At 35.1% G+C, this 12,642-nt stretch overlaps 2 protein-coding genes across 2 annotated transcripts; one reads left to right on the top strand and one right to left on the bottom strand.

Annotated features, from left to right (window-relative positions):
• The first annotated feature begins 1,516 nt into the window (after nt 1-1,516).
• On the top strand, nt 1,517-5,499 carry LOC139867159 (uncharacterized). Its single transcript, XM_071855489.1, has 9 exons — nt 1,517-1,692; nt 2,667-3,002; nt 3,154-3,187; nt 3,355-3,552; nt 3,735-3,824; nt 3,989-4,054; nt 4,146-4,237; nt 4,325-4,372; nt 5,140-5,499. Exons 2-9 carry the CDS (start codon nt 2,668-2,670, stop codon nt 5,255-5,257), a joined length of 981 nt encoding a protein of 326 aa, XP_071711590.1. The 5' UTR covers nt 1,517-1,692; nt 2,667; the 3' UTR covers nt 5,258-5,499.
• A 1,789-nt stretch (nt 5,500-7,288) lies between these two features.
• On the bottom strand, nt 7,289-12,416 carry LOC139866495 (glutaredoxin-like). Its single transcript, XM_071854747.1, has 4 exons — nt 12,299-12,416; nt 11,910-11,998; nt 7,650-7,748; nt 7,289-7,542 (listed from the first exon to the last, which is right to left on the bottom strand). The coding sequence occupies exons 1-4, from the start codon at nt 12,352-12,354 to the stop codon at nt 7,463-7,465; spliced, it is 324 nt and encodes a 107-aa protein (XP_071710848.1). The 5' UTR covers nt 12,355-12,416; the 3' UTR covers nt 7,289-7,462.
• Between the last annotated feature and the right edge of the window lie 226 nt (nt 12,417-12,642).

Genomic DNA, 12,642 nt, shown 5'->3' with positions numbered 1-12,642 from the left:
CAGTTTTCATTCAAGCATTTCATCAAACAGCTTATATGCAGGTTACAAAAACTCACAAGGTCACGTTTAAAAGAGAGAAAAAAAATGATCACAATCACCCTTACCAAATAAAAACATTTCAAATCATCATACTTACCTGAATTTATCTTCAACCTCTTGTTTTGTACTAGCAAGTTTGAAAAAAAAAAATACACCCTTTGTCCAATTTTACCATGAGCTTCGATCTATAAATCACATAATGATGAACTGCAAAACCCCCAAAATCAAATGAAAAATTCGGTATTACCTAGGGCAGAGATAAAAATGAAAGGAAAACGATAAGAATGGAACTTCAAGTATTTGAAAATATATTACTGTGCTCGGAGAAAAGACTCGTCATTTTCAAATTTGAATTCGAATAGAATTAGTTGTGTAATTAATTCTTAAAACTGATTAGATGCCAGAAAAGCTATTGGAGTAAGAAGGCGGTTGGCACTAAATTTATTGAAGCAACCAACTAAATTGCTTCTTCGCATGTTTTACGGAGTAGTTTTAATATTTGCTCCAGGTCTATATCCTTTTTTACATTTTATTAAAAAAGTATATTTTAATTCTATTAATTAATTGGGTTAATATTAGCTACAAAAGTATGTAGCCAAATCCCTACATAATTGTGTCTTAGAAACTAAATTTTTTGTATTCGGAAGCCATATTCCTCTTTTTAATAGCCAACCATCTCAGGAGCTTGCAATCCAATAATGTTTGTGATGAGTGGGATTTGTGTTTTTCATTTTCAAAATTGCCAAAACTAACGAACAGTAAAGAATCACAAAAAATATGCTATATTTTGAGACTAGCATGCAGCTTGTTGGCTGCATTCTTTTGTATGGATCATTTTCCCTAATTGAAATTATTTAATAACTAATGATATCATTATGTTTTTTCAAAATTTATTAGGAAATGCCAAGTGTCTAGATTTGTTTTTGAAGCTTTGTAAACACTTGTTAATGATGTCATGTTTTTAGCCTTATAGATAGATAGATAGATAGATAGATAGAAGTATAGATAGATGAGTGGAGATTATATTATCGGCACGCAAGAATGGGCCAATAGCCTAGTGGTGAATGACTCATTCTCCTTTAGGGGAGGTGAGGGTTCGATTCCCACTAGGTGATGATTTTTCAAATAATTGGATCAAAAACCATTCTTACCGGGCCCAAATGATCCCTTGGTCCCACGCATGCGAAGATTGAAACAATGACAATGCAGGTTCGTTTATCGGGTCTGACATGCTGTGGGGAAATGGGTGATGGTGTTTCGCCAGGCTCCAGTGGGCTACCGGGGACCGCTGGATGGGTTGACAAAGTCAACACAGGGCTAACATGTCCCTGCCGATACACATGTTTTTGAAACAATATTATCGGCACGCGGAATGCGTTGTATGGCCTCAATCACTTTAATTAATTAATAACTAATTTATTTATTTTATTTAATTACTCAATTAAATCAAAAATACGATGAATTCTCGCATTGCATCAGATCCACTGTGTCCACGAGTCCAATCTTTGACTGCAGAATCCACGCACCACATATATATTATAAGTATTATTATTTTTCCTAAAACAAAACAAATTAATAATTCTCCATTCCAGATTCCACGCAACATTTTACTTTTCCGATCTTCGTCGTCGTTCGGATCGGAATAAAAATAAGGTAAATTTACTCTTACATTGTGTACGACTAGTTGATTGATCGATCGATCGTAAAAACAGACGTCTATATATATATATTATGTATAATTTCTCTTCTAATTCTGCACTGCTTTCAATGTTTGATTTCAGCTTCATTAGTTGGTTGTATGGTTGAATATGAAAAGCTGATGTTTATCTGTTTGTTTTATTTTTTATATAAAAATATGAACATGAATGTGAATTCAGCTGAATTCTGTATATATATTGATTCAAAGCTTGTACTAAAAAGATGCAGTTCAGTTGACTGTTTAATTCATCGCTTGTGTATGTATTTATTTTGATCATGATTTATTGTTAGTAGTAGAATCTCTGCTTATCTGTTTGTTTTGGATTCGAGCCACTCGGATATGGCTCCATTCTGTATGTTTTGTATGCAATGCTACTATTGTGAATGATTCTGTTATTTTGAGTATATTTGATTCAGATTATATATGACCTATTATCAGGTCTGCATTATAATTACGTTTATCGTCAACCGAATGTTTTGTGGTTTAAGTTTTTTAGTATCGGCTAAATTTCGATCAATGGTTGTTGATTTCTAAATCGTACGAGATTCACAGTGTACTATTGTGCAAATATTCCAGAGTTGAAGAATTATAATTAGGTGACTCAAGTTCTCTGATATAGGCCAAGTTACATTTATCACAATAATATGTTGTATCACATGTCTACTTGAGTCTCGTTTGGGATAAATGTTTGATTAAACTATTATCGCAGTAAATGAGTTTTAGGTATAGATGATATATGATCATGAATTTCTGGTAAAAAAATTTAGAATTTTTAAGAAATCTGCTTATTAAGTTAAATAAACTTTAACACCTACTTATCCATAGCTCTTGAAATCACAATTTTTCACGTTCGTCATTATGTGTGAATGCCCCTAGAGGTTCTTAAGCATCATACATACATTAACATAGCTTAATAAGTTTTTAACAGGATGGTGCTTACTTTGGATGGTGATACTACTAGCTTGGATTACTGGATGAACTGGAAATTCTTAATCTGTTGCGTATGGGTCTTCGGTTCCGTGATTTTGGCATCCATTCTAATTTGGATCTATGAAGTTACACACTATTGGAAAACTTACAAAGAGGCAACTCGGCTTGAACGGGATTGGTCTTCGTATGATAGTGAAGCATGGATGACATGCGTGAAAGCGATACATCCTGCTTGGTTACTGGCTTTCAGAATCATTGCATTTTGTATACTTTTATCCGCTTGCACTGCTAATGTTGTTGTAGCTGGGACCGACTTATTTTATTATTATACTCAGTAAGTCATTATCATCTTCTTTCAACCACTACCTACACTATAATATATACTTGCAGCATGTATATTATTGTTGGCAACTTGGAATTGAAAAGTATTCAGTTTATGTACTTTTTACTGCAAGTTTTTGATAATTTTTCTTTGATCTGGATAGGTGGACCTTCATGCTGGTTATCTTTTATTTTGCGGTATGTGTTTTGCTTCGAGAATGTAATATAAAATAGAAGTTGCTATACTTTTTGTAATTGTATACTTATATATGGTCTTATTCGCAACTAAAAAGAACAAAATTCAAAGCTTTTGCATTAAATTTTAACCAGTTTGTTCTTACAATTGTTCTTAAGTTCTTTTGCAGTTTGGATCAGTGCTCTCAGCTTATGGGTTGTATCGGTGGCACAAGATGATTACTGTTATGAGCTTGGATGCAGATGCACAGCAAGCTATTTATGCCCCTCTTAATCATGAAGATTTGGAAAATGCGTCAAGTCGAAAAGGTGGAAGTTTATTTTTAAGTTCTTCCTTTTGGGGCTACATCTTTCAAATTCTTTATCAGGTACACAAGAGCTTTTTTTTGACAAAGAATTTCTTTATTTATTTTTTAGTTTCTTTTTCCATTTCTTGTTATCTTTATTGGATTAGCGGAGAACTTTACAAATTTGACATGTTTAATTGTAATCTACATTTGAAATTCTTATATAATTTCTGATAGCTTAATTACTTGTTTGTTGTACACAGATGGTTGCTGGGGCATCGATGCTAACGGATTCTGTTTATTGGTTTGTGATCGTTCCATTTCTTACCATCAACGATTATCCCATGAATACTGTGAGCGCTTGCACATTTCTTATTATCAACTGATTTTCATTTTCTTTGGTTTTTTTCTTACTCATAGTTTGGCAGCATTTAAATTATTGGTTTCTAAGCATCCTGATCTCCTTACCATATATCCTTCATCTGGTTTAATGATATTGTTTTCATTTGTGTGCCAGGTAACAGTTTTTGCACACTCACTTAATCTTGTCTTCCTTCTTGGTGATACTGCACTGAATAACTTGGTTATATTCTCTATCTTTACTTCATCTTTATCTCCTCAAGTTAAATATATTCTAGATAACAAATGTTAATATCTGGAAACTCTCGTTTCAGCGGTTCCCGTGGTTCAGAATATCATACTTCATCTTCCTTACCGCCTTTTACGTGATCTTTAATTGGATTGTCCATGCCTGTGTTGAAACTTGGTATTTTGTTCTCTATCGAATTTAGTGTGATTTAACACATATTTATTATATAGTATAATTTCTTATCATATTTGTCTTATTTTTCAGGTGGCCATACCCAATTCTTGACTTATCTGTTCCATATTCTCCCTTATGGTATGTCATCTCAAACATTCAAACGTTAACCTAGAATCATATTCTGATAAGCAAGTGATCTTATTAAGTTCTTCGATGCAATTACATACAATTCCCTTCATAATCCAATACCCGCTCTCAGTTAAATTATATCGTTGGTCACTGGTTTCTGTCATCGTTAATTTATCGACAAAAAAACTGCATCTTGTTTCAAAAGTTATATGGCCTAAAAGAATAGTAGATTAAACAAAAAGTAAAAAGAACAAGCAGAATGAAATTCTCTTAAACGTCTTGGTCATTATGCTTCCGACGTCAAAAAGGCATTTTGGCAAGCTCTTTGTTGGACTTCTTATTATCTCATTTGGAAGGCAAGAAATTCAAAGGTTTTCAAAAACAAAATCGAGACGGTTCCGGCTTTATTTAGTGAGATTCAAGTTGTTTCGTTTGAGTGGATTTCGCGGAGAAGTATCAAGCATAAGTTGGATTGGCTTAAATGGTTTAATAACCCTTTGACTTGTTAGTACCTAGTTGCAATCTTAGCAACAGGTTGTTTTTCTAGTTTAGCTTCTCTCATGTATTTCGTGTAATCTTTGATGCTTGGCATCATCTCGTGTACTTTGTTCCATTTTAATATAATCACTTGCTTTTCAAAAAAAAAAAAACGTCTTGGTCAAACATTTTACTTTCTCATGTTATTGTATTTATGGTCAAACATTTCTCTTAATCTGCATGAAATTCTCTTAATTGTTACTTAATTTCTATTTAACTCATCCAAACACGCCTTGCAGGTACTTAGTGGTTGCATTATTGCATCTCCCATGCTACTATACCTTTGCACTGATTGTGAATATCAAGTATCGTATATTGACTAGATGGTTTCCCGAATCATATCAACGTTTGAGATAACATCTTTCCTCGAGACTAAACTGTAATCAAGAACCTGAATGGTTGATATTGGTACAGAATGCTTAAGCCAAAGAAAGTCATCGCAGCAACGTTTTCTTGCGTGCTGCAAATTCTTTTGAAGCCAGAGTTTTTCGCTCTGTTATATATCATTCTGGCAGGCTAATGCGATTTAGCATATAAATAGTTGCATTGTTAATGTAAATGACATTGGAATAGGCGATTCTTTGAACATATTGATGTATTGTGATTGCACATTATACTTTTCTTTGTTTGGTTTATTCAATTGATTGCTACTTCTGGCATGCCTGATTTCAATGTGGTAACTTGCAAGTTGTGGCCGCTGTGTGAGGTAAGGCTACAAACTAGGTGAAATGAGTTTGAGGTCCACTCGATAATTTTACAATAAGGTCGAATTTGATTAGGAAGCTGTGGGAGTCCTTTTGATGTACTTTTCAGCTTGTAGTTATTTGACAATCTGGTTTGAAAAGGTCAACTAGTTTACCAATATTTGAAACTGCATTAATGAAAAGGTCAAATCGCTTACCCCGGTAATCACTCTTCAGTCCTCAAAAGTGATGCAAGTTCAAGTTAATCCAGCTATTACTAGGATTGTTAAAACTATAATAAACGTAAGTGGATGAAGTTTTTCTTGTTCACGTGATCCGGGGAGGGTGAATATATTTACTCTCGTGTACGCACCCTAATCAGGTATCACGTGATTGTTTCTGACAATTTCTCTGGTTACCGGGGAGGGTGAATATATTTACTCTCGTGTACGCACCCTAATCAGGTATCACGTGATTGTTTCTGACAATTTCTCTGGTTACCGTAATATCAGAGCACCAACTGTTAGGCTATGTTGTGAAGACTTGAAACTCTTAGATTAGCAGCAAGCAGAACATACAAAATCTACAAAGCCGACAGAACTTGTAGTGGAGTCGAAACTTTTTATCAACGAAATTTTAGAAGACAATTCGTGTATTAAATTGGCACAACTCTATTATCCAAGACATCATTTCAAGAACAACCACAGGCTAAAAGATCAAGTTCTATTTCGACTCTTGAAAGAATCCTATTTGTCATGTCCTATAAGAACCTTTTTTTTTTATTTTTATTTTTATTTTTTTTTATGTTTTTGCTAGAGATGATATTTTGACCCATTAATTATAAGTTGGGGAATTTTTACCCCAACGGGTCAAGAAGGCAAAGTAAATACAAAAAATAGTTCAGATGCATCAAACAGGTCCAGACTGTATTTTAGTTCAAACTTTCAACAATAGTTTCGTAAGGAAAAAAAAAATATACTTGGGGTCTACATCAACCCACTTTCCACTCAACCCACACTAAAGTTTACCTGTGTTGACCCGTTACAAAACCCATGCGACCTGTCCAGTTTGCCACATTTAGTTTTAGCAATCAGGATAAAACTGAACTAAGCTCCTAAATGTGTGAAACCTAACCCTTCGCAGACGATTATGGGATTACTCGATGCATAGTTGAAGACCTGCAAGGAGGGAATCCAAAACACAATGCCGGGGTAGTAAGATGTGTGCAGCTTCAGGTGAAAGAGGAACCATCTTATGCATTCATTGTATGGTATAACAATCAAGTGATATATGATATAAATACTTCAATACTGCAATTAAAAATATATGAATAAGGTCCTAAATGCTGCAGCAGCACCTACAGTAAGTGGACATGTTAGCACTTTAGCTGAAGTAGTGGCCTTTGCCCGTGAAACACGCCAATCAGGCAAGGCTTTTAAGACATTAGAACGATGCCTTGTTCTCTGTAAGCACAAACCGTCGTCTCAGGGCTCATAATTATAATCATCTCATTCACCAATGGCTTTAATCGTCTTTGTATCACTTACAGATTGTTGAAAACTTTCCACTTTATAAAATGGACTTCGGTAAAGAATCAACATATTACTCGTAGTAATGTTTATGTGCACCTTTGGTTTATCATTCAGAAATTAATAATAAACAAGCTCCAAGATCTACAAATACTGCAAGCATAAGACAAGATAGATACACACATATATCCTGAATACCAAAATGCAACTATTGTAATTGGTAACACAAATCCCAAAAGATCAGGAGTCAATCCATAAACAAAAGTTCAGAAAGTTTCATAATACTGTTCTTTAATGGAAGAAAGTTCATTAATGATATTATTTAAGATGCTCCCATGAGTATACTTCTTTTAGGAAGATTTGGTAGCAATTGCTTTAGCTTCAGTAAGCAGAGGAATAAGCTTTCCTCCTTTGTGCATGTTAACGGTACCTAAAACACGATTGTCGTGGAAAATTACATTACATTCAGTAGTCTGTCAGAATTAAAACTAAAAACCGATAAAACATGGAGAATGTAAAGAAGAAAGGCCGCCTTACTGTCACAGCCACCAATGTGCTTGCCGCCGATGAACACGTTTGGTACAGTTCGTTGACCAGTCCACTCGTGCAATGCTGCTTGCATCTCACTTCCATCACCTTTAGAAATAAATATATGATTTTTTTAGCTATACTGCAGGTGATTTAACTACCCAGATTTAAATTTATATGTCAACTGACAAAGTATAATGATGTTTTCAAATCCAAATTTAAAATTTTAAAGGTTTTTATTCAGAAACCAAACTTGGATGGCGGTCCACCCAAATAATGATCCACCATTACCATTAAACATTTCTAATGAATTGGATTTTTACTTGCTCAGGTGGGCGATTGAAAATGTGATACTTCTATCCAACTAGACAAGTTTTTTTTAATTTTTATACAGCTTTAGCCATAGAATAACAACTTATGTTGTATTTGTCCCTTTAGGGGCAACATACAATCTTATGTTCCACTAAACCATTTAAAGTTGGTTTCGATATTCCATTTGGGCATTCAATAACCTAGAAACTTGTTTAGCACTTAAAATTGTTTAGCACTTAAACTTGTTTAATATGGATAACTACTTCACAATGATTATAGCTTATCTTAAATTTGATGCCGCAGCCAAATTACTTACGCAAATTGTAAATTCATACCTAAGGAACCTAGTATGCTCATGTAAAAAGCATGTACTGTCATTGTCAAAAATCTTGTTGGTCATTGTAGAAACTTAAGATGATTCTTTCAGAAAATTTTTTTTACCTTATTTGGTATGTCAACAAATCAAATTTAATAATTATCCGAGTAAAAACCATGTAATCATCAAGTCAACAATATCACCTTCTTAACAGGTCAACAAGTTACCTATATCCCAAAATATATATTATAACCAATTTTTGATAGCCCTAATGAACATCAAATCATAGGTTGCTGCATAAGGGGAAACCTAGTTGTTCTGACTCTCTCGGGGGGATTCAAAAAACCTTCACAAAATTTTTACGGCGCCGGTAACTTGCAATCATGGGTGTCCGATCCCATTATCGGAAAGATGAAGATGGATGGTTCTTCAGAACGAGAAACAACAAGGCAAAACCGATCTCGAATCCATACAAGAAGGCAACAACTAGGGTTCAATACTCCACGTTCTTTATCACAAACCTTCCAGATCGAATCGATCGTAAAGGCTTGTGGTCCATTTGCGAACCCTACGGTGACATCACTGATTCGTATGTTGCGTTCAAGAGATCTATTCACGGCAAATGATTCGGATTCGTCAGATTCAAAAACGTCAAAGATGACGAGAAATTCGCCAAGGTATTGTCATCTATATGGGTTAACAAGAATCGGCTTTTTGCTTCTACTGCTAGATTCCAGAAAGATCGGAAGGGGAAAGAACGTCGATCGGAACCTGCAGCACAACCTCGTTCGAAGGAAGTGAAACACAAGATTCCTACCAAGACTGCATCTGATTCTTCTCTTAATAAAGCATCTGATTTTTCTCTTAATAAAGCAGAAGGTTCTTATGCTAACACGTTGAAAAAGGATACCTCACAATCATCATCGCATGCATCGAAAGTGATCAAGAATGTTACCCTGGACAAACACGATTTACTTCAGCTTTCGAACCCCATGGAATCTTTATTATTGAAACTTAAGGATGCTGCATCCATGGCATGCCTTTAAACGGTCATTAAGGAAGAGGGTTCGAGAATGTGCGAATGAACCACATTGGTGGATTGTGGTTGTGGTTAACTTTTCCCTCGGTGGAGGCTTGTTGAGCATTCAAAATCAACACAATGATGCGATCACTTTATTCTTTCACTAGACCACTATCGAAAAACTTTGTGGTAGATGAAAGAATGACGAGGGTGAGGTGATTGGAATGCCATTTTGCGCCGGGAAGGCTTCGGCATTTAAAAAAGTGGTGGCTACAGTCGGTAGGTACGTGTTTATTGACGCTGATAGGCACGGTGCAGCTTCACTTGGCAATGTTTGTATTGCTACCAGATCGATCGAGACTATCAATGAGAAAGTGATTGTGTACATTAATAGTATGGCATTTGACGTTACCATTGAAGAGGTAGGTTATTGGGAAGTTGAACTAGAAGAAGAGGAGGAGGAATCAGACGAAGAAGATGGATTCTCTATCCCTTCTGCTGATGAAAAACAGACAAAAAATGATGAGGAACATGAGCTAAACGATGAGGAGGATATCCCTGTCGCTAAAGACAAGGAGTCGGGTAAGAATTCCACTAAACATGAATTTAATGTTGAAGATAATCCTTCTAAAGATAAGGAAGGAACATATTAAAAACAGTGGTAATATTCCGGGATTTTCTGCCTCTTTTATCAAGAAGATAGATGAGGTTGCTAAAACAGCAACAAAAGTGGGAATGCACGAATCGAAAATGAAATCTTTGATCTCACAATTGGTGGATCAAATAGGAGTTCTATATTGTCATCAAAGAAACTTCTATCTATTAACAAGGGGGAGTAGAAAAAGGAGAAGAAAGGTTTGGATTAAAGACATGTGCTTCGCAAATGACATCCAATTCCTTAGGGTTCAAGAGTCGAAGATGACACGTCTTGAACTCTTTCGCTGAAGTCAATGTGGGGAAATTTCTCGTTTGACTATGCGTGTAGTCTATCTAGAGGATATTCGGGAGGTATCATACCCATTTGGGATCCTAACTTCTTCACTAAAGAAAGTATTTGGAGCGATGGCAATTTTCTTATCATTAAAGGAAAGTGGTCTAGCTCGAACTCCGCGTTCTACATGGTGAATATCTATGGCCCGAGCACTTCTATTCTTAAGTCGCAAATGTGGGATAGAATTAAATCGTTCATGAGTGCTCATGTTGGCGAATACGTTTTGTTCGGGGACATGAATGAAGTAGCCGATGAATCAGAAAGATTGGGTACGATCTTTAATAGTCGTGATGCCACTGTTTTCAACTCCTTCGTTGGAGATCTTGGCTTGGTTGACATGACTCTCGGTGGTAGGAGGTTTATGTGGATAAACAAAACTGCTACTAAAATGATCCGGATTGATAGGGTATTAATTTCTCCGAACGTTTCAAACATTTTCAACGACTTGAAACTTGTCACATTAGTAAAAGGGTGGTCGGATCATCTTCCACTTGTTCGAAGTGATAAGATGGATTTCAGACCAATTCCTTTCAAGTGCTACAACTCATGGAACAATGATAATGACTTCGTTGATCTTGTTAACAATGCTGCGTCCACAGCTTTCAATGAAGTTGGGCTCACCCTCTGACAAAATGAATCTGATCAAACAAAAAAATAAACTACGGGCCAAGGAGAGGCGGACTACTGGACTCACAAGGAAAACTGAGTTGATGGGCCAGATTAATGAATTGGAGGCCCAAATTGAATTGTCTAATGATACTTCTGATGCACTAGACGATATTCGAGCCCAAAGACTAGCCACGAACTGGACATGATCGATCGTGATGAAAACATTGATCTTTTGCAGAAGTCACGTGTTAAATGGGATATCGAAGGGGACGAGAACACTCATTTTTTTCATTGTCTGATCAAGCAAAGTCGAAAGTCTCAGATGATAAATGGAATTAATATTAATGGAGAATGGATCACGGAACCGATTGTTATCAAAAAAGCGTTCTTCGACTTTATAAAGGTAAAAATTTCGGCACTCTCCTCTCCCTTTTCTCATCCTGGTCTCTTGGCGGATGTTTAGATTTCAGATCAGGATCGCTCTGTCCTTGAAGGAATCGTTTCAGAAGAGGAAATTCGGGACGCGGTATGGGATTGTGGAAGCAATAAAGCCCCGGGCCCCGATGGCTTTACATTTGATATGTCAACAAATCAAATTTAATAATTATCCGAGTAAAAAACATGTAATCATCAAGTCAACAATATCACCTTCTTAACAGGTCAACAAGTCACCTAAACCCCAAAATGTTTATTATAACCAATTTTTTGATAGCCCAATTGAACATCAAATCTTAGGTTGCTGCATAAGGGACAATTACCAAGAGTAAGTTGTTATCCTTTGTATAATCCTTTTTTTCACTAAAAATTTGGAAGGAAATTAACAGGTTTAAAAAATTCTAATCAAATAGGAGATATATAATTAAAAATTCAGATCAGCTAAGTCTAACCAAATTGAATGAAATGTTATACGGAGTAGTAATGTTTATAAACTAGCAAATACAACATACATACACAAATTTCATATTATTATATATTATATTGAATAAAAAAAAGAGTGTAATAAAGAGAGGAACTACTGACTTTCTTGGTCAAGCTCAATAACTTTAAAGGAAGATCCAACTTCAGTTAACAACTTCTTAACGCTCACACAGTACGGACAATACGATTTGCTACAAAAAAAAAAAACAGGAATAAAATAATCAAAACCTACAATACATAAACATAATAATTATAACTAGAATTAGAATGACTAGATCCATTCAAACGCAAATCAGCATCTATACACAAAGATAAAATCCGATATGTATATGAATTACAATAAATAATTACACTACGCACAAAACCTACAATCGTAATCGGTCACATCCACAATTTCTTCTGATTTATAATTTATAAAATATTATTATAATTAAAATGATGATAAGTAAATTGAAAAGTAGGGTAAAAAAAAAAAAATGAATTTAAGGAACCTGAATACAACGACAGGGTTTGCGGAAACGAGCTCTTTCGCCTTTGCGGATGCCATGCTAATTGCCGATTGAAAATTAGGTAAAAAGATGAACGGAGTGGAGTGTATGTTATGATGAATTTGGTCCAGAAACTGGGTTTATATAGTCACCAATCAGGGCTAATTTATAGATTAGGGGCGTGTTTGGTTGGGAGTTTAATTATTATTATTTTTTTTTTTTTTCTCATGAGGCTTCTAGTTTTGTTTGATAGAAAAATATTTTAGATAGTATGTAAAAAATAAGTTAGTTGACGTAGAGCTTCTAGAAATAAACTCGGAAGCTTATTGAAGTAAAATTACATTATA

Source organism: Rutidosis leptorrhynchoides, chromosome 9 (genome assembly GCF_046630445.1).
Source record: "Rutidosis leptorrhynchoides isolate AG116_Rl617_1_P2 chromosome 9, CSIRO_AGI_Rlap_v1, whole genome shotgun sequence".
In the NCBI taxonomy this organism is placed as follows: domain Eukaryota; kingdom Viridiplantae; phylum Streptophyta; class Magnoliopsida; order Asterales; family Asteraceae; genus Rutidosis; species Rutidosis leptorrhynchoides.
Note: the sequence above shows the minus strand (reverse complement) of the source record. Positions and strands in the feature narration are given on the sequence as shown.